The 22,931-nt window shown below is 34.4% G+C and overlaps 1 protein-coding gene across 1 annotated transcript in view; it reads left to right on the top strand.

Moving 5' to 3' along the window:
* LOC149787725 (uncharacterized) overlaps positions 1-5,276 on the top strand; it is a 140,564-nt gene extending 135,288 nt beyond the window's left edge. The window contains exons 17-19 of the mRNA XM_089973928.1: positions 591-1,853; positions 4,013-4,112; positions 4,924-5,276. Coding sequence (XP_089830054.1) covers positions 591-1,853; positions 4,013-4,112; positions 4,924-5,171 — 1,611 coding nt within the window. The 3' untranslated portion in view covers positions 5,172-5,276. The remainder of the gene's footprint in view (positions 1-590; positions 1,854-4,012; positions 4,113-4,923) is intronic.
* Positions 5,277-22,931: the final 17,655 nt, after the last annotated feature.

Genomic DNA, 22,931 nt, shown 5'->3' with positions numbered 1-22,931 from the left:
GAGCCCTTGGCTGGCATGCACAGTCAACCTTGGTGAGTTTTTATCTCTGGGATCCAACTTCACAGAAACAAGATTCCATCCTCTTGTTGCCCATTCACCTAACATTAATGTAATTAGGGAATCTAGTCAAAGGAGTAAGCAGATTTTTTAGTAATTGGTATTAGAGAATACTTACCCCTATCACATTGTGATAAAACACTCCCAGCCTCCCCACAAATGTGAGCATCCTGGTCAGTGTATTACTGAACTGGTGCCACCTAGCATTGTCAAGGTAGGTAATGGATAAAAGTTTCTTCCTTTTGTCTGTATGGTATAGAGACAGAAAAGAAGAAATTTTTTATCTTTTCAGGAGGACTGGATTAGGTATGTAGCAGACTTTGTTTTTCTAGTGTTAATGTGATCAGGTAAGTATTGTCAAGAAACATAATTTGCTACAAAATTAGCATTTTCTCTCTATTTCTAACCAAAAGAAATGTATTTTTAAAAAATCTTTTTCACCTGTGTATAATGATGTTCTGTTATCGAGACTTTTAATGTTTCTATAATAGATCAAGACAAAATATAATTCTTGAATACTTTTCTTATTTCAGACTCAGGTTCAGATTGATCGTGAGAAGTTTTTTATGACCAGTAGACACCTAGCGGTGAAGGAAGCTGCCACTCGACAAAAATTACAAGAACTTAAGGATATGATGAGGCAATCACAGATTGGTTACCCTGTTATAATTAATGGTGAACCAGTCTATGATGTACCAGAGCATGACTTAACAGACAAAAGAATTCCTGGAAAGGGAGATAATACATTGCTGTTCATGAATGGATATGACCTTGGTGAAAGAGATCATGAAATTAATAAAACCTTTGTTAAAGAAAATGCTCCAGATGGTAGTGAATTAAAACCAGAGATGAGTGAGATTATTGCAAACGGTTGTCCAGAAAATGAAAAACGACCTAGTTCCAGTCTTAGTGTGCGATCCACAAAAAGTAATATTCCCAGTAGTGAGTTTTATGCCAAAAGGAAAAAAGAGAAGGACCCTGATGCAAGGTGGGAATCGTATTCAAGGCCAGGAACTTCAGGGGGTAACAGGGCAGGTCCCCAACCCCATCAAGAAGCATCAAAGAGCAACAGGGAAGAAGATAGTGTAGTTAGTCATACTGATTCAAAACTCCAAGGAGGCAGCAGTGACAAAACTTCAGTTGAACATACAGATAAATCTCCTAAGTCAAAATTTGATATTCTGATGTTGAATGAACTAGAAGTTAAAGAGAAAAGTCTAATACAAGGCACAAAGTCAGATTCAGAAAACAGAGTTTTGAGAACAAGAAGTGATTCTGTGGAGAAAAATTCCAGATCATGGACTGAGTCAAGAGAAATAGAGCCAGTTTCAGATTCAAAACTTACAGAGACTTCAACAACAGATTTAAAAGTTGAAACCTTAGATGAAAAAGTAAAGAAAATAGAAGATGAATTAACAGAAAATAACAAGAGATTTGAATTACCAGTGTCAAAGTTTGATTTAAAGACAAAAGAAAGCAGCCAGTTACACGAGACTTATATGCCAAGTGAATATGTGCATAACATGAATACTGGGGACAAATTTGATGGCAGAAAAATGGATTTAAAATCCAAAAACTTTGATGCTGCTTTGTCAGCCATGCTGAACAATGAGAAAACAAATATGCTGACAATGCAGGCAGATTATGACAGGTATGCTCACTCATATTTGCCCAGAAGATCATCCCCAACCCATTCCAAACACAGACCTCATCATGAACACAGATCTAAAGGCCAGGAAAAGTCACGCCAAACATCAACACTCACTTCTGGAGGTGTTTGGGGTCCTGATGCTAAGGTTCAATTTTAATGTTTCCTTTTCCTGTTTATATCAATTCATACTTTGTATTTGATCTTTGAATTAACGTATACGTCAATCAAAACCATTTATGGCAACCATAATGGGGACAGCATGAAAATGACTTGTTATAGAATGGCAAAATAAAAAAGAGGATAGACCAACAGTAGAAAAGAAATAAAAATAGTTCAAGTGTAAGTCAGTGTGATCATAAATATTACCATATATACTTACTTATAGGTTGAGTCCAGCTGGAAAAAAAACATAGCCAGAATCTGCCATAGCAATATGTGCCAGCAAATAAGGGTCTGTGTTTGTTCTACTGATTACTCCATACAAACTGTACAGTCCCAGATCTGCAGCAGATTATGTGACAGTAGATCTGGGTCTGTGCAGTTTGCCTCAACTTATAAGTGAGTACATATGGTATTCTTGTAATACGTAATACTAATGTAGTTTTACCAAAGTCTGTTCATTCCCATTTGTTGAGTGATCTACACCTTAGTTGTCAACACAAACTTCCAGATGAACTCATTGATTGTTATTGAGTTTTATAATAGCAGATGGGTACGGAGTTTATTGCAAATATTTCCCGAGGCAGTTGTAAAATGATTGTTATTGAGTTTTATAATAGCAGATGGGTACGGATTTTATTGCAAATATTTCCCGAGGCAGTTGTAAAATGATTGTTATTGAGTTTTATAATAGCAGATGGGTACGGATTTTATTGCAAATATTTCCCGAGGCAGTTGTAAAATGATTGTTATTGAGTTTTATAATAGCAGATGGATACGGATTTTATTGCAAATATTTCCTGAGGCAGTTGTAAAATGATTGTTATTGAGTTTTATAATAGCAGATGGGTACGGATTTTATTGCAAATATTTCCTGAGGCAGTTGTAAAATGATTGTTATTGAGTTTTATAATAGCAGATGGATACGGATTTTATTGCAAATATTTCCTGAGGCAGTTGTAAAATGATTGTTATTGAGTTTTATAATAGCAGATGGGTACGGATTTTATTGCAAATATTTCCTGAGGCAGTTGTAAAATGATCTTGCAAATAACATGGAATGATGAGCAGCAAAATAAACTGAATAATCACCATTTGAAGGTATGTGTGATAAAATTCTCAAAAATGACTCCTGTAGCGGAAATAATCAGTACTGCAACTTACCTATGTCACTTGTACTTCAGATAGATACATATAGACGTTGTATGTTAAACTGTAGTGAATATTTAAACAGATCATATTAAACATGCATATTATGCTTGCTGGGCTCTATATGTATTAAATACATAAACTAATACATGTTTGGATCCAAGTAAGCAGAAAAGAAACAAGTTCCATATGATGTAGGAATACATCACAGCCAACACAGCTCACACACCCTACGGAACAAGTTCTTTCCTGTGATTCAGATTGCAGCACATCTTTGCTTTTGATTTATTACATATCGTCTTTTTTTTTTTTTACACTTTCTAAATAGTTTTAGCTGTACTGTTTTAATGAAATTCAGAACCAGTGGGGATATATTAAAAGAGTTCAATGCATCCAAGAATATCAGTGTGCAGACATCATTGAAAAACCTATTTAGTTTCAGTGTGGTATGTGATATGGAAACATCTGTATTGGTCATCAGATCAAGCACATAAAATTAAATGGGTATGTAATAAATTGGGGTCCATGGGACTGAATGACAAGTGGCCATTGGTTGTATCAAGGTATACTACAGTTATATATGGGCAAATCATACAGAAAAAAGAATTGGAGGACCACTATGAACAGACGTATGCAGGTGTTCTTTTGACTGTATAAGGTTCATCCAGATTCCTGTACAGTAAGATATTCCATAAGATTCCTTCTCACAGTTACTGAAGAAATCTTTTCCAGTACTTGGAGTTTCAAAGTAGTTCGATATTTGAAAATCCATTCAGTAAAATACAGGAGATTGTTTTGGAATATAATGCAATGTTTTGTTTCATTTTACTTTGCAAAGAGAATGCCAATTTATGCTTTAAATGTAAATGTTTCATTTTAGCCATTGTAGACTTTATATTTTGAATTCTGCATTTAAAAAAAAAAATTAGTATTTGTTCTTGTTTCTTAAAATTATTGTTTAAGAGCCTTTAAGAAAATTGTTTTTATCTCTTTCAGAATTCTCCTATTTCTGAGAAGATAAGGAAATATCTTCATTCCCCAGAGAAGGAGAGGAAGTTCCTGCAGGAAAAACACAAGTCATCACTGATGGGAACAAGTAAGTGCTCAATCTTTAGCTTGTGATAAAATATCAAGAAACTGCCAGGAGATTGATGAAATATTGCATGTTCTGCAGTTTAGAATTATTGTAAAAACTTGAAAGCACATGCACGTAGGTGTTAATAAAATGATCATACGAAATATTTGTATGCTCAAAATGGAATTCATTAGGTAAAAGAAATGTTGACCTATATTCATAACACTTCTTAAAATATTTCTGTAAACTGAGACAATTTTTATATCCTGCATTGTATAATTTATTAACAGCTAAAGAGCAAAGTATTGAAAATCTCTTCATTAAATTCAGATATCCTTTCTTTCCCTCTGACTCATTCACAGTTTTTCATGGTAGCTTTCCCCCAAGAATATGTCAGACAAAAGTTTTGAAAGGTATGGATGTATTACAAATTGAAATGTTTGGATCCATCCTAGGAAAATTTAATGATAGTATGAATAATTGAAAATTTGATACCTAAAACATTTCTTCCAAGCAGTATACTGACTTTAAAAATGTATTGGTCAGAAGTAATTAAAATGTAATTGGAGGTATATTTAATTTTCTGTTTCTCTTTAACTTAGTTAATAATTAATTGATTTTCTTGTCTTATCAACTAATTCAAATAAACCTGCTATAACAACACCTGTATGTAAGGCCTGATTTGTTATGTCCAAATCATGCATACATTTGTTCATATTTACTTGGATCTAAAGTACATCTGCTAATAAAGACAGCCAGCTGAGTGGTTGTTATACACAGGTTTAACTTTTTCCAAGTCGCTGAAGAAAAAAATTACATCTATTTTGAACAGGGCCTAGGAGTCTTGAAGACTTATCCAAGGTTAATCAGGGCACCTATTCAGCTCCCTCTGGCTTTGAAATAGAGGAAGAGACCCCAAAAAAGATCACAGCTCTGGAGGACAAAGAGAGGGAGATCTCTTTCATGAACAGGGCTCAGGCTGAGCGTGATCGAGTCGCCAGGATCCGCCAGGCACGGCAAGCTGCAGAAACCATTCAGAAGGCATGGAAAAGATACATTGCCAGGAAGGCTCATCGATGAAGAAGAAACAAGTGAAGATAACAATTGCACATCAAAAATGTTAAGCATTTGTGATAGCCAGTTTGCTTGTGGGGTATTTTTTGGAGTTTAGGATTTTAGTAGACTTAATAGTCAACATAAATTAAAACAACTGAAAGTGGAGGGCATAAAAGCCAAACAACTTCAGTTGTGGGATGCAGAAGCCAAAGTATTTGTTGTACCAGGAACAAAATTATTTGTCAGCATCCAGAGATTGATATTCTTTGAAGAGCTCTCAAATCAAAATGTCTAATGAACTTATGTTCATTCCTTGTGCCTTATTTGCATATATTAGGAAACGTCAAGGACCCACTATAAAGGGAAGTGGGTTACTCCTTACTTTTGGATGAGGAACATCACTCCTTTGAAAATGGATTGGCAGTGAGGTATTGGAGACTACTTGACATAGTGATTGAAAGATGAAACCTGACACCTGAAAGATCACTTATCAGTGTTAATTGATTGTAGAAGGAAGCTAAGTAACCTACTATTCACTACACCTTAATTTTGAACAGTGTTTTGCTATTCACACCTTGTTTGAAAGGGTTAGGTAACATATTTCTACATACTAGACCAATTCAGCCCAGGAGTAACATGTGCTTACTTGCCTTTCTCACAATCAACAAGTTTGAACCTTAGATTTCAACCCTTTTATTCATATAAGTGCCTTTGGACACCTCTGCTTCATTCTCATGGAAGCATCTTTGGATGCCTCTACCTGATTTGCATGGAAGCACGTTTTGATGCCTCTTCACCATTGTCATGGAAGCGCCTTTCAGTACCTGCTGTAAACATCAGCCATTTTTATCTGGTTTTCGTATCACCACCATCAGGGAAACTCCCTATTAAAAACTACATTCATTGATGTGAATGACCATTATGTCAGATCACGTGGTCGCTGTTTAAGATCTAGTCATAATCTGCTATTTAAAGTAACTGGGTTGTATTCTCCACTCCAAAATGGAGGCTGGGGATTTCATTCAGTACTTTCTTGAGTTTGCACAATTAGAACCACTACTATGAAAGCTTCAGTAACATAGGTAAAGGCTATGATATTGATGTAAGCAACAGAGATTCTATAATTTATCAAATTCAGATGATTTAGTGACATAGCAAAGAACTTTTAAATTTTGAGTATGAGAAATGGCAGCTACAGTTGGTCACACAGCTTCACTGACGTGACGGTGAACGAGTTCTCTCAAGATTTTAAAGCACGTAAGAAATTCTTCTGTGAAAAATAATTATACAGCTATAACAATTGGATTTTACTCTTAAATCTTTCTATACATAATAGATGTGTACCAAAAATGTAAAATGGTTAAAACTGATGTTAAATGTAATATACTACACTGCTTAACAATTAACAGGGCAGGCCTATGTGTATGGAGTCAAATAGGTAACTGGTTCTGTTTATAGTGCACTGCACTGCATAACTTTTGGTACATATATATCAATTGACTAAAGCCATGAACTCTACGAGGTGAAGGGTTAAGTGCAGTCAATGAAACACCAATCTCTGTCCAAAACAAACTTTTATCCAGTGAAGAATTTCACATTCATATCATGTGGAGTGACTCAACATTAACAACAAGCCTACCAAGATACTTCCCACCATTAATTTGTGAACGATAGACTTTCATTGCTTGATTATATCCTATGGATAGAAATTAATTCATAAATAAAGTTGGTTATATATATATATATATGTGACAGTTTCTCAAAGAACAGTGTTTCTCAAACTTATAACTTTGCACATCGGTCTTATAGGCATACTCCAAGTACAGTAGCTTTTATTTTAACCCATTTTATCCTGTTTACCAATTTCAACTGCAGTGCTCGATTCCTGAAAAGCAGTTCTAACTACATTGTGGTAAAACAGAGCATCATACAGCAGCAAGGTTTTTTTTATCATCTACGCTTCTGTTCAGGGTAATGGTTTGTTTCATCAACAAGTTTTTTCCAGATTAAATCATCGGCTTCTTCTGGGTGTTGAACAGTTGCCCCTTCTATCAATTTAAATCATGGCTGCAACCGAGGTGAAAAATCATCCCGGACCCATTCCTCTTGAAAGCCTTCATACTCAGCTTCATTCTCTGAATCACTGTCGAAAAGTGCATGAAGCCATCATTCATCTCTTTCATCAACTTGGTTCAATTCTAACCCATCATTTAAGTCAATATTATCATCAGAATCATCCAATCAGTGTCGCTGCATCCATGTTTACATCTGAGTTGTCATTCATCATTTTATCGATCGATTTTCAAGCCAACAATTTCTTTTCCAACCATTTTTTTTTACAAATTTCACTGCGCATGCATGCTTTAACCATTTCCTGTGTTGGTGAAGAAGTACACAAATATTTGTGATGTATAACACGTTTCTAGAGACACTACACACATACCTAGTAGAGTATGACCGTAGTCGTATTCAGGATAAAATGGTATACTATGACCACAGGCGTATTTAGGATAGAATGAGGTATTACGACCATAGTCATATTCAAGATAAAATGGGTTAATTAAGATTTTAGTGATTTATTTTCTGCCACGTACCCCCTGAAAACATTTCATGTACCCCTAGCAATACAATTACAGCATTTTGGAAAACACTGTCAAAGAGTATAGGATTATATTATAAAGTAAGTTATGACTGCAATACAAAAAGTATCCCAGGATGAAGTCATTTGATGTCAGGAGGTTGTGTGTTACCATATTTAAATGTAATGATTTTTTTAAAGTTAAAATTGAACAAATTTTTTAACAACAACAGAAAGTATGTAAATATTAAAATGCCAAAGCAAAAAGAGTTCAAGTATAGATTTTTTGAAGAATAAAGAATCTCTGGATAGAAAAAGTTTTTAAAATCTAGTCCAATCTGCCTAGCTAGTTCCATCTATCTCTCCATTTGTGTCTGTCTGTCTATCTTTCTTTCATAGATTTCATCAAGATCAAGAAACAACTGTCACAGCATTTTATTTTGTATTTTAACTATGCCCTGCATAATTTATTTAATATTTTATGAAATACAGATACTAATCTATATTTGTAAAATTTATGTATGTTCAGTAAATTGGGTCTAACTCATTTAATAAAATCGTCACATACTAAACATGCACTCATGTCTGAATGAGATGGTTAGAGATTTGAAAATTGCCTTTGTCTCGTGAAAATATCACTTTTCTTGCTAATTTTACCGGATTCAATCAAAATATTTTTATATGTATTAAATTTATGCCATAAAAATTCATTTTTTTTTATTTTCTATGTTCCATTGCATGTTTTTATTAACCTGTATTTTATTTTGCATTATGTTCTGTTTAATACCAGCATCTCTCAATACATATTTGTTATTATTGTATGAACACTGCCTTGTTAAATGTGGGGAAGGTGGGTGTGCCTGAGTTGGGAAAGGAGTAGATTAATATTTATAGAAGAGAACATCTAATTTAGCAAACCCAGTAGAAGAGAAAGTCTGAAACCCATTATTAAGATATTTACAGTAGGCAGCTGTTAAGTTTATTTTTTACTGATCTGTCATGAATAGGTTATTTTTTTTTAAAAAGTCAGACTGCACTCAAATAAAGGAGATACATTCATGCAGCAGAAAATATGTCCAACTTAATATCTTGATTATATTAAATTTGCCAAAGAAAATTAGTGCATCATAAATTGAAGAGAACCAACAATGCAAACTAGAGATGTGCATCTAAGCAGGATGTCCACATGCTTTTCCCAGGTCCTAATTCCAAGTCCCACCACACATTCCCATCTCTCCCTCATCTCACCAGATTGGTCAAACTTGTAAGATTATTCATTGTGCACATTGATGCAGCCCCTAGATGTTATCACCATGTCCAGTTGTACTAGTGGACGGAAATCTATTCCATTGGTGTGTAAGCCACTCATGTAATTTTCCTAATCCTTTGAGTTGTGTAATTTCATTACTATTTTTAATTAAAGTTCGAATTTGTGCTGTACATGGTGTGATTTCAATTTCCCAAAATGTTGTCAATCAGCTGGGTGTCAAGCACCCTATACATGTTTGGGTCATGCAGTGTTTACTTTCAGTTTTCACTTTTGATGGTGGTATACAAAGGATCGAGTAAGGTTTGTGGGGATAGAGCTTTTATCAAAATAGGTCTTCAATAGCCAAAGGAAGAATCTCATAAATTCGCAATTTGAAAGCCGATGTCCGTTTTCTTCTTTACTCCTTCATTCTGTGTTACCCTCTTTCTTTCTTCTTCGTACTGTTGTAGTGTTTGGCTGTTTTGCTAGAGTTTGCTGTTCTGCTTTGACTTGACTGCCATTGCCTTAGATTTTGATGTTTGTGACTGGTCTTTTATCACTACAATTCTTTGTTTAATAGCTATATTGAATATGGAAGGTATATTGTGCCCCTTTTTGTTGTATACATTAGTATGTTTGGTCTGAGTATCAGTGTTGGATTTACATTTCATGTTAATAATTGGGGATTGTGTTGTTTATTTAGTTCTTCCTTGTGTGTGGGAGGCCTGATGACTGGGCTTAGGTCACCTTATAGTCTTAAGATGGTTGGGGTCTAAGGTTTTTTTGTGTTTATTTATATCTTGCCACTCTTGTTGTTGTGTGTATGTGGGCCTGATGTCGGGGGTTTGCCACCTATATAATATGTATACATAGTTATGGGAATATATGTGTTGTTTTTCTCAGACCATGATGATTAGTATTGTGTTAGCTGCATGCCTACATGCGGGAAAGAAAAAAAAAACACACACAGAACAATAACCATGGGTGTGTGCTTCAGCTAGAAGTCTTACCTTACTGCTTTAGCCCTTCTATTAATTGTTATTATAATTTACTTGGTTGTATTTATGTGTTGCCATGTTTGTTCATTTATTATGTTCATGTAAGTGGTATCAATGTTTTTGTTGCGTACCTTGTCCAGAAATTCAGGGTATGTTGTAGGGGAATTAATTTTCTTTTGGTAATCTTGGAAACCGACTTGTTGATTATGGTATCTTGGACAGGTGTTGAATACATGGTCCAGTGTTTCTGCAGCAGGGCAATGTGGACAGTTAGTAGTTTGGTTCTATTCCTTCCAGAGATGTTTCCCAAAGCTGTTTCAGAGTTTTTCCTGTTTTGATCCTATTGATAATTCGGATATCCACAATTTCCAGGATTACCCTTTTGGCCTCTTTTTGCATTTGGTATAAATGTCTTCCCTTGTTGGTGTTGTCCCAGAGCTGCTGCCATTTCTTGTTCATTTTGCTTCTTTTCTGGTTATATATCTCATATACACTGTAGTTAAGTGTTTATGTTGCATTGTTCAGGAGATTGTATTTCGCCCTTCTGTCAGCTTTATCGTTGCCAATCAGATTAATGTGAGAAGGTACACGTAGGAATTTGATGATTTGTTTTTTATCTTTGATCTCCCTGATGGATAACTGTCTTCTAGCATATTTGCTCTACTTTTTGACGTGCCAGTCTCTAAGGATTTGAGTACACTTAGAGAGTCTGTTATAATGACGTACTGGCTGTGGTTTTGGGTCTTAATCCATTTGAGGGCTTCATTTATTGCCCAGAATTCTGCTGTGTAGATGGAGCAGCCATCTGGGAGTCTTGCACCAAATTCAACTTGTTACGGCACCGCTATTGCAGCAGCAGTTTTGTTTAGTTCTTTCGATTTAGATCTGTCTGTGTAGATTTTAAGAAATCCAGAGTAAGTTTCTTTGATGATTTTCTGGATTTCTGTTAGCATTTTTGGTGGGTTTTATAGTTTGGATCCTAAGTTCTGGGCAGACAGGTTTATTTTGGGCGTGCAGTTTTTCCAAGGGGTAGGATCTTTGATTTTGTATTGTTCTGCTTGAATTCCAGATAGTTGAATTTCATCACATAGTGTGTATTTTCTTACCTGCTGGGTGGTTTAGAGCTCGTTTTTGCCTGAATGGAATGTTGCACTTTTTAATCATCATTTTGGTTGGGTTGGTGTCTTGATGTATTGAGTTTCTGGTAGCATATCTCAATATGTGCTCTTCTCGTCTGAGGTGCAGCGGTAGATCTCCCATCAGTATTTATAGCTCCTCGGTGAGATGTACATGCTTGTGCATTTTGCAGTCTCCCTTCACGATCAGAGATAATGCTGTCCAAATTTTAGAAAGTTTCTACTGGGCACCCTTTGGTCCTAACAACTGGTTACCAGGTACCCAATCAAAGGGAAATTTTATTAAATGTGCACAAACCTGAAGATAAGTCAACATTTTTTTAATTAACAGTATCCTATAAATATCTCTACTTAATGTCATCTGGTACAAAGTCAAAGAATTCATCCTCATTTTCTCAAAGTTCTGAAACCCTCCTTCATCGTCTAGTATATTGTTATGGTCTAGTCATCATAAATATGGTCCAACTCCCTTTTTTTAGCTTTGCTGTCAAATCTAAATACTTATTCAGAGACTGAGCTTTGTAAGTCACACTTTAATCATACAATTTGTGAAATCTATTCATGGCTGCAACTGGATATGTGTCATTTGTGCAACAAGTTCAAACAACCACCCTCTGTTACTTTCCACTGCACCACACTTGCAGCTCAATCAAAGAGTAGTCATGTGGGAAAACAAGCAATGGGATTAAGGTAAATTATTTACTGAAGAGGCAGACCTCTGCTTGGCATTGAGAAAGTACACGTGTTTGCAGCTCAATCAGAAGGATTGTCAACTTGAAAACAAAGTGAGTGCTGCCTTTACAATCACTGGCAGAAAACGTGTATATGGTAAATATGTATCCTTTGGCTTATTTTATTATCCGGATTATCAATGGCCTGATACACGTATACCTGCTGGCATCTTTAATCAAAAACCATGCAAATGTTGGAATGCATTTTTTCTGGTATATCTTCTCTCTTGGAGAAGGGCAAAATGCCTCCAAGTCTTACCAACCTCTATCTGCTTTTGTTAAAAAAATTTTAACCCATAATACTTTATAAAGGTGACTTATATATAAAAAAATTCTCAGTAAAATAAAATGAGATTAGAGCTATCTGTTGTGAAAATGTGTATGATAATAGCCATCCATTTATAAAGCTTAGGTTGAATAGAACCAAAAACAAGCTACCTCCGATTCCTTTGTTCTGATGAAAGCAGCATCACAGAGTTGTCAGTACTTCCCAATAAAAGGTTTAGAGCTGGTAGGTATATTGCCAATTGGAATTAATTTAGAAATTTTCTGTTGCTCAAGATATGAGCAAGAATACCATATTTTCGTTAACAAATCTCACTTCTTTACATTTAATCTACACATCAGATTTAATTTAAAGAGTTCTTTTTCTTTGATTTTCAACACTTCCAAAAAGAAGAATGGAATTGATACACCATTGGTACATGTCAATTTCTACATATTCTCAGTATATCATTCTCATCATAACATTAGCTGTTCAGTGTGACGGGTTTTCATTTTAAGGTACATGTTTTATTTAGGCATTTGATCTATATTGTTTGTTACACTTTTATATGTGGTATTTATTAAACCTTCATGGTTTCAGTATTGAAGATATCTTTATCTTGCAAAATACATTCACAGTGAGTAGAAACATTATATTTTCACTTTTTGATTCAATATTTGGTATGGTCTTTTACAGTACATCTGTTTTATGTTCCTAATTTGAACTGCCACTAAACATGAATAAGCCAAGACAAGAGTCCTTGCCTTGAAGTGATTTTTATTGTGCCTCCACTACTTGCAGCAAGGACATCTTGACTTGGTCCAGTCCATTGTTCTGTATGTGCATTTGTTTGTCTCTCCATTCTGGGAAACTTGTTTGCAAAAGGTTATACAGAATTAGCTTGAAATACACAACTGAAATTTAGTAGGCTTATTTGTATTCATATGTAGATGACCTGATTAGGTTTCATTCCATTTACAGCAATTTTTCAGTTTTGTACACCTTTTTGGACTTTTATGAGAATAATTTTTGTGAGACCTTTATTAGAATAACTTGTGAGGGTAACTTTGTTAGCATAATTAAAGAAAAGACTTGTGAGATAGATAAATGAAATGTGGTAGCCATATTTGTATTCTTATGTGGGTGATGTAATTAGATTTTTATGTAATCAAAACAATTTTTAATGTTTTTAAATATTTTTCAAGTTCTTGACAGCAATTAAGAAAAATCCAACTTTAATTTTTAGTCTGGGATTCATATATAGATCTGATTCTATTTTCAGGAATTGTAGCAATTTGCTATTCTTTTGTATGTTTGTTTATGTTTGTTTGTATAAGTATAAAGATGATCCAAAAACATTATCATGCCAATATAGTCATTTATAAAACTTTTGTCTATATCTTTTTAACTTTTGTGACTTAAACCCTTTGATCTGTGGTGGGGGCATCGGTTGTTACGATGCCATTTAAAGTTTATACTTAATTCCATAGCATCATTATTTTTGTCACTAGTGTATCTCCAGACGCATCTGGTCATGATGTCAAAGCATGAGTAAACGGCAAGTGGAAGAGTCGTCTATTAACATAGAACCTGCCACTGAATCAAAATCTCTTGAGGTTTAATCACATACCACTGTTCATGATGAACAGTAATTATGCAAGTCTTAAAAAACCGACAATTCACATTTTACAATCAAGAGCTATCCTAACAGAGGATGATAAAGTTTATATATATTTTTAGTTCATTATCTTTTTCAGAGCTCTATATTGTATATGTTATTGGTTTATTCATTTTATATGAAAAGTTTTCTATTTGTTAGTTTTTGTTATGAAATCAGCAAAAGGTGGAATAAAATGTTTGTACAATCCATAAAATCCCGGGGCCCCGAGTGGTCTAAAGCGTTCACCATTACGGATCACTGCCACCTCACCTGTCTGCATGGGTTCATGTCTCGGGTTCGGCCTATGTGGGTATGTGAGAAAGCTTGCCAGTAGCTTCTCATGGGTCAGTGTTTCTTTCCGGGATTTTCCCCAGGTTCTTCCTCCACCATTAATATTGGCCGCCATGTAAGGCCTATCTTGTGCAGAAAAATGGCATTAAACCCCACAAGAACAAAACCATACAATCCAACAGTTCTGATCAATAAAATCCAAGATTGCATGGAAATTCATAAAAACGAAGCTCCATCCCAACATAAGCACAATTGGCTCTGCAACAATAATATTAATGATAATAATAAAAAACATCATTTAAATAAAGTACCTCACTTACTTACAAAGTAACTCTTCTCCCGGAAGTCACTTTAAGAACAAAAAGTTAATGCACAAAGTATATTTATGTAATAGGAAATCATAATACTGATTATGAAAACAAAAACTTAACAAAAGGGCTTGATTTGAAAGATTTAACTTTTTTGATTTTTCAAACCTAGACTCTTTCACAGGCCCCTTATCTAACAGATCTGCAGGTAAGCAATAAGCTTTGTATCTTTTTCCAGATGGATATTTATTTTCTTTGTCAAATTTGTGTTTGTAAAAAAATGAGGTCAGTGGTACCTAATTTCCATCCATAGTGGTCTTTACTATCTGCATTTTAGGGCTTACTTCAATACAGTCATATGCAAACAAGTTTTTTTGACATGGTTAACTGTCATCCTGTTTTGTAAAATGTTGATTCAAGACATCTGTAGTGGTGTGTTTACTTTTGTTCATTGTTATAAAATTAAATCACAACAAACAACGAACAGAGTTGATTTGAATAGAAAGTAAAATTGGCGTTGAAAAATAAAATTCTTTAAATGATATCTGCTTTGTATTCACTGCATGTAATTGAAATTTACCCTATCCATCACTGGTTTAGAAAACAAAACCTTTCGGGTCCAGAAAACAAAGCAATAATTTAGTATCTCTTGCAGTTTTTAGCTTACCTGACCACAAGGGCAAGTGAGCTTAAAGTATGGTCCTGTGTGCTGCTTGTTGCATCACCCAGCAGCAAGTGCCACTTTTAACTTTTGATGAAAAACCACTAAACCAGTTTCAAAACTTGGCAGACAGTATCCTGGAGAAAAGGCCTTTTAATTATTTTTTTTAACAATTAAACGGATAAATAATAAAAAATGATTAATACTAAGTGAGAAAATTCTCAGGAACTGTTGAGTAGGATTTAACTTGATTTGACACAAAGCATACTTAGGTTAACTCAAATGATGCCAACCCTTCATCAAATGTAGCCACTGTTACTAAAAACAAAAACCCTCAATTACTTTTTTTTAAAGAAAAACTCAGGATTTGACCACATTTGACAAATTATTCTGGCATGAAAGCTCTTAAAATTTCAGAATCAAAAATGGCAACTGTTATTAAGAATAAAGAAAAACTTGAATTACTTTTTGATAAGAAGACAAACAGAATTTAATTGAATTCAACAGAAAACATCGTGGCATTAGGGACATAAATTATACCTCTGTTGATTTCTGATTAGAAAGGACTGCCATTACTAAAAGTAGAAAACTTTTAAATGACTTTTTTAAAAAATACTCGGGATTAGATGGGCAGGCAGACAGATGATAATTTTGAATGTTAATTGACAGATTTCCAGCCATGGTGGCCTTTCAGATTGGAACACGAAAAGCTAATATGACAGACATGTGTTGTCAAAGTTACTAAAATAGAAAAATCTTTAAATGACTTTTCAAAAACTGCTCAATAATATCAGACCAAGCCAGATAGGAAATAGCTTTACATGAAGGTATGTAAAATTTCTACAATGATGCTGATCTCCGTTAAATATGGCTTCCCTTGCTACAGATAAAAAAAAAAAAACTTAAATTACTTCTCAAAACTATTCAAGAAACTTAAAACTACAATTAACACAAGTATCGTGGCATGAAGGTTTTTCCAGTTTGCACAAATGATGCCATTCCATTATTTGTTATGTAAGACAAAAATGGAAAAGAGAAAAACCTTTAAATGACTTGTTCTTAAAATGTGATTTACAGACAAAGATTCTTTCATAAAAGTCTTTCCGATTGTCAATCATACTGATCCACAGTCCAGTATGGCCACCATTACAAAATATTGAATAACCTTTCCAAGACTTCTCAAAAATTCTCAACTGAATTTGACCAAATTGGACACAAAAGATCATTGTATGAACATTTTTAAATTTGTTTTCTTCATTTTATGATAAGTACATGTCCAAGATGGCTGATTTTGCTGAAATGTTAAAAGCCTTTAAATTATTTCTTAAAAACCACTCAACATAATTTTAATTGAATTTAACATCATGCATCCTGGATGAAACACCTTTACATTTTGTACAAATGATGCTGATCTGCTGTCAGATATGGAGATTTCTACAGAAACCATCAGATAATCATAACCATTGGACAGAATTTTAAGACATTTTGACAGAGCATCCTAGTAACTCAGATATCTTTGCCAATTTCTTTTGCACTTGAATTTTAGATACATGTCAGCCAGGTGAATGATCATAGGCTCACTTGGGCATCTTGTATATTAACTAAATAAGTCTTCTGAACAAACACTTTATGAAGTGAAATAATAAAATGTACATATATCCTTCTATGACACTTCTAATAAAAATGGATAAATCTTAATGTGACAAGTTTTTAGTTGGATAGAACTTGGTGAGTATACAAAATAAATTTGCATGGGAAGGAGAAGTAGGTCATAGTTACCTGATTTTTAATACTGTTCATACTTATACCAAATTTGATCCACATTGTATCTGTAAAAGCTGTTATGTCAAACTACAAGTTGTTGTTGCTTGTTATCACATTTGATGACCAAATTGATCTGCATATTTGAAAAAAACTGCCACTGAAATTGTACACTGCTTGATACTGGAACTAATCTCAATCTGAGATTTTTATTATATCAAGGTATGGTCTTGCATGAAGAAGTTTCATGTAACAGTGATCTTTTAAATTTAAGGTGGAGGGATGCCTTTTTGTATCTATAATTTATATAATTTAATTTTATGATTTGAAGTCTTTGAAATGTGGCCATGGGTGCACTGACTTGCTCAGTCCTTTAAGAACCGACATTTGATCATGTAATTCACTCGCTGGAAATATGGAAATATTTCATAACTGATGTTAACTGGACATTTTCTAACCATATTACCAACTTAAACAAGAGCTGTTAGAGGACAGTGACTATTTGAAAACCAAAAGACGGACAACAGGCACATTCATTACCCAAGTTTTCCTTGTATTTGGTTATCAGTGTTTGTAAAAGTACCAGAGTTTGCTGCTGGTAACACCTCTGGTATATACACTATATTTATATTATAAATTAATTATATATATCAATCTAACAACCTATCTACACAAATTCCAATGTATGATACACAAATGTAGTACTCATAGATTGGTCCCTTCACCAAGTTACATGATCCTACAATAGATTGTACCTGAGGAGTCAACTGACATGCCCAAGCCATTTGATGCAAGTTAAGTGTACAAAGAAGGCCATGTTATTGTTGTAAACATCTCTGCAGTCTGGATCATATTTCAGTACCTTTGAATGACAAGCTAATAACAAAGGTGAACCAATGTCAGCAAAGTAATATTTAGGTCACAATGATGTGCTTGTTATACCTCGAGACAGTTCTCTTAGAGATGCAACACCTCACAATGTTTCTAAGTGTTATCTTGAAAGTAATTAATTCAAATGCAAAACTGAACAAAGTCAGTGAAATATGACATGGTACATACAGCCCTAAAGAAGTTGTTTTTTCTCAAGGACTTATAAAAATAATCCAGGAGTATTTTTTTCTAACCAAAACTAAACTTTATACATTTTATTTATCATTGTAAAAACTAAGTACAAAATGAGAAAAACAGAAACATAACTGCACCACTATAGAAAAAGACTTCTTCATCTGGTAACTACCAGTTTCATGTGCTTTTGGATCCAAACAATTTTATCCTAGTTTACTTACTTACTAATTAACTTATTTACTAATTATTTTTGGAAAAGGTTGAAATAAAATATTCTGAATTTAAAAAGTTGTACATTTTACTCAGGTTAAACCTGTGTATTCCCTTACATACGTTCAACAAGGTTTTGGCGAAATTCAAGGTGTTTTCAAGGCAACCTCTCAAACTGATTGATTTTTTTTTTTACAGATTATATTAAACATGCACAACCTGTATGTCACAATGACTTACTTCTGAAGCTCTGGTAAGTTTCTCATTGAAAGGCATCCTTTCACCAAGAACAATAATCCTTGCACTGAATAATGCCAGAGAAATATGTTTATTACCAAAATTGACCATAGTCAGTGAAACATGTGTTACAGCACTTGCCTTCTACACACTGAATACACGATACAAGTCATTTGTTCAGTATTGGGTTTTATTGTGCATTGAGGTTGATAAGTGGAGATTGATACATTTCTCCTGCTTTGTTACACCCTACAAAAACAATAAAAATACATTTACTACAACAATAAATAACACCGTCATCAGTGCATTGTTGGTCTGCATGTTTACATCGATTCTGTTTACAGTACATTCAGTACTTACTACACCATATATTTATTAATTATCCATCTAGATAATGGATCAACTAAACCTAAACAACAATCAGTGTTTAGAGATTAAGTAGAGAGCAGATATACAAGTGTATGGACAGAATGATGGGCTCATAAAAGAATATGCAGGTTGATAACCTATTAAAATGTACTAAAATACATAAACATACATTCCAGAGAAATATACAGAGTACATATAAAATAAACTGTTACATTAACCGTATTATAAATCTATTTACCCTATCATATGGGACAAAAGCCAAGTCACATTTTCCTTCAAGCAAAAGAATCATCAGGCACTTTTCTTAATGAAGTGCCATGACCATCACCCTTCAGAAGCTCCAATGGAATGACCACCACTAATATGCTGTTCCTACTATGTTGTTTGTACAGACAAGTAGCAAACTAACCAATCAGAAAGTTACTTACCACTTGTCATATAATGGAATGACCCAGCATGAACAGTAATCAGGGTAGCTTCATTGCTCAATGAACAAAACTCTAACAGGTAATCCTGGTTCAAGATTACCTAATGGCTAAATATGTGTAAAATGAGAATAACAATAATTGCAACTGATGACTTTATTTCACTCATTAATAAACATTAACTACACATAATAATAAAATACCTACCTCTGCCTAATTAAAACATGAATATATAAAATTATAAAATATATGCTCCTACTACACATGAAACGGATCACAACGGCCTATTAAATAAACATACTGCTGATGAACATATTCTGATCTTCAGATTTAATGATTCCTCTGTTAACAATGCTTGAGAAATTACCTTGAATACTAGTCACTTAAATGTGAATTAACATTTCATTAATTTCATTCATTCTCAGACATTGCACCTTTCATTTGTTGCACGTAAAAATTAGTCCCCAAAATCACCAGAATTTTTTGCGCTGTCTTATAACTAATAATATTTGTTAGTTTTATTTTTACCAATTATCATTCAAAGAGCAACTGTCCTTCTGAATAAATACGATATTTGACTCAAACAACACAAGTTTTTAACACAAAATGTACATTCAAGTTCAGTATGATGTCACATGGTTTTAACACAGAATGTACATTCAAGTTCAGTATGATGTCACATGGTTTTAACAAAATGTACATTCAAGTTCAGTATGATGTCATATGGTTTTAACACAAAGTGTAAATTCAAGTTCAGTATGATGTCACAGTTCAGTTAAAGAAATGTTTAACAACAAGAGTGTGTTACTATCAGTTTCACTTCTAAGCATTCAGATTGCTTGATTTGTCAAACGATGATTATGGATGCAGATATTCCAGTTTTACAGTAATGTATTTGTGACCAGATATTTGCATTATTCAATTTGGAACAGTAGACTATAGTAGACAAAGACAAATATGTAACTGCATCACATTACAAGTGATAAGACAAATTCGTAACTGCATGAATTACAAGTGATAAGACAAATTTGTAACTGCATCACATTACAAGTGATAAGAGCTATTTTACGGCATAAACATGCTGTGGTTGGATAATGTTCTTTCAGTTTGGAGACTGATTTATGTCCACATGATTCTGTTAACATACTGAGTTTATTTAATCCTACAAGTTAATATTTAGACCACTCTTGTATATAGGGTGGATTCCTCCCTCACCATTTCCACATGAGCAGCAGGGAGGGTGAATACTACAACTTTTAGAAGGTTCCAAATGCCGAAATAAGCCCTTTATAAAACCGCGAATCTTAAAGATTCCAAATGCCGAAATAAAACCGCGATGACGCTTTATGCAAATGCAATTGTCGCCGTCGTTGCTGCCATTTGTTGTCGTTGCCCTCCCTGCTGCTTCCTGCGTCCCTTTTCGAAAACTAAGGTCTTTATCGAGGTACGAAAAAAAAAACATTTACGCGTCTGTTATCATAAATTAAAAAATTAAGTTAACAATAATGGCCAACATTGGAGAAGTACATTCCGCTAGATTAGCTCGAGAGCGACTAGAAGCAATAAAGAAATATCTTCCCGTGAGAGTTTCTGTCAAACAAAAATTTCAAGAACGTTAGCAAGCTCAAGTTGAATTTGCAACAGGTGCAGAACAATTATTTAAACCTGTTACAACAGCTACTGAAAAAGCTGCAGCGGTCACTGAAAGAGCTTACTGGGAGATGAAATAGGTATTCTTCCAGTGCTAAAACAAACCGCTACGCAGGCTGAAAAAATTGCTAGAAGAACCAAACAAACAAAAAAGATTTTACGAGATCTTCCAACTGATATAGCCGCAGCTCAACCTCCACTCGTCGGCGAAGAAATACTTGAAGGTATTGGACAAATTCGTACTGAACTTGCATCTAAACCAGTAAAGGAAAATATTGGACTGATTGCAAAATTTAGGGAGGATTCTATCGAAGATATTAGAAATACTAAAATAGAAAAATTGCCTGAAAAAATATTGATTAGTATATTTAATAAATCTGATATTTTAAATCCGGTTCTGAAAAAGTAACTGATGATAATCTTATTAAATGGATATATCGCATATATAAAAACAAAAAAACAAGCCAGAGATGATGATTTAGAATACAGAAGTCTTGATGAAGAAGTAAAGAGCCTTTATAAAGAAACACTGAAACAACTAGAACAACAACCCTCCCAGCAGGAACCTCCTCCACCTCTGCAACAGATAGAACAACAACAGTCTTCTTCACCGCTGTCGGAACTTAAAAAGTCTGAAAAGCAAGAGGAGAAAGATCGCCCTTAAGACTATTTAAGAAAACAACAGAAGAAGGAGCAACTGGCAGTGGTTTGGGAAGTGGTCTTATTTGCCCTAACAATATCGTCAATGACGTTTCGCGGTTAGAAGTTCTCATCGGAGGAAAGCGAGCTGGAAATAACTCGCCAGAAATAATTAATAAAGCGGCTGATATCTGTCAGCGATTATTTCAAGGTGGTATCATGGATACTAGCATCTACCGAGAACTTATTGATGAACTTGTTGACAGCGATTAGATAAATAATTAATTAAATAAAATGATCGTACACAATTCTCATCGTAGACCGGTCATGGTCAGGGTTGTAAACTGACGATATCCTGTATACAAGATGACTTATGGAAATGGATTCAGTGATGTTGTTCAAGGTTTATTTGCGAGGATGGCTCCTAAAGCAATACCGATCGTAAAACAATTGTCGATGAAAGCCATTGATGTTATTAAAGATAAAGCTACTGGCGCTGTTGGTAGAGCTGCCGGTAAAGCGTTCTTGGCAATCAAGGACAGACTAGCACGATTAATACGCAGACCACAAGTGGTCCGACCTTCGCCGGTGAAATTACCAAGCACCGCAGACATGCCTGCAGATGTTAGCAAAATAATCAATGAAGCTACAAATAAAAAAATAGTGTCGCTTATTAATCAAGAAATAAATACAAGTTTGGCGGCGGGGGGTGGTCTTCGTTTTAGACGATAACTTTTATAATAAAATGTTTAAATGGGAATCTGACACAGCATTCGATATGGACGAACCGGTACGCAAAGATGAATTTGTGCGTGATTTTCAGTATTATTCTTATGACGCACGAAACCCAAATCAACGAGGACGAATTGAATTACAGGTTCAAGATATAAGTAGATATTTCTTGCCCGCTGAAGCATTTATTGAAGTAGAAGGTGAAATTAAAAAATTAGTTAACACAGACTACGCCGAGGGGGATACAATCGGTTTTGTCAATAACGGAATTATGGCCTTGTTTAGTAGTGCCACTTAATATGATTGATGGAAAAAATATTGAATCGATTCGGAATGATGTCGATGTTGCTACAACAATAATTGGTCTAGCAAGATATTCTGACGACTTTACAAGATCAGCTGGTCTATCAATGATGTTTGCCAAGGATAATTCTGATCGTCCTAACAGTGATCAGTTTATTATTAGACGACCAGAAAACCGTGCTCCTCCTAATCCTGCTGATATCGACGTGGAAGACCTGATTATTAGCGCTAATAGAATTTAATTTGGGTTTTGCAACGCGTAAATTAATGTTGAAAACGGATAGTAGAAAATTTTCTTGTGCGATTTCGCTGTCGCATATCTTTGGATTTTGCAGAGCTTTCAAAAAGGTAATTTTCGGAGCAAAACATACGGTTGTGCTTGTTAGAAAAGATAATGACAATGATGCTTTATGGTGACCTGCTGGTGACGCTGGTAAGGTATTAATAACAAAACTATCACTGTGGATGCCGGTAATGACTCCGGCAATTACTGAAGAACAGCGATTACTTTCTTTT

This window comes from Sinohyriopsis cumingii, chromosome 11 (genome assembly GCF_028554795.1).
Source record: "Sinohyriopsis cumingii isolate HCF-2022 chromosome 11, ASM2855479v2, whole genome shotgun sequence".
NCBI lineage: Eukaryota > Metazoa > Mollusca > Bivalvia > Unionida > Unionidae > Sinohyriopsis > Sinohyriopsis cumingii.
This window is presented reverse-complemented; position numbering and strand designations above follow the sequence as displayed.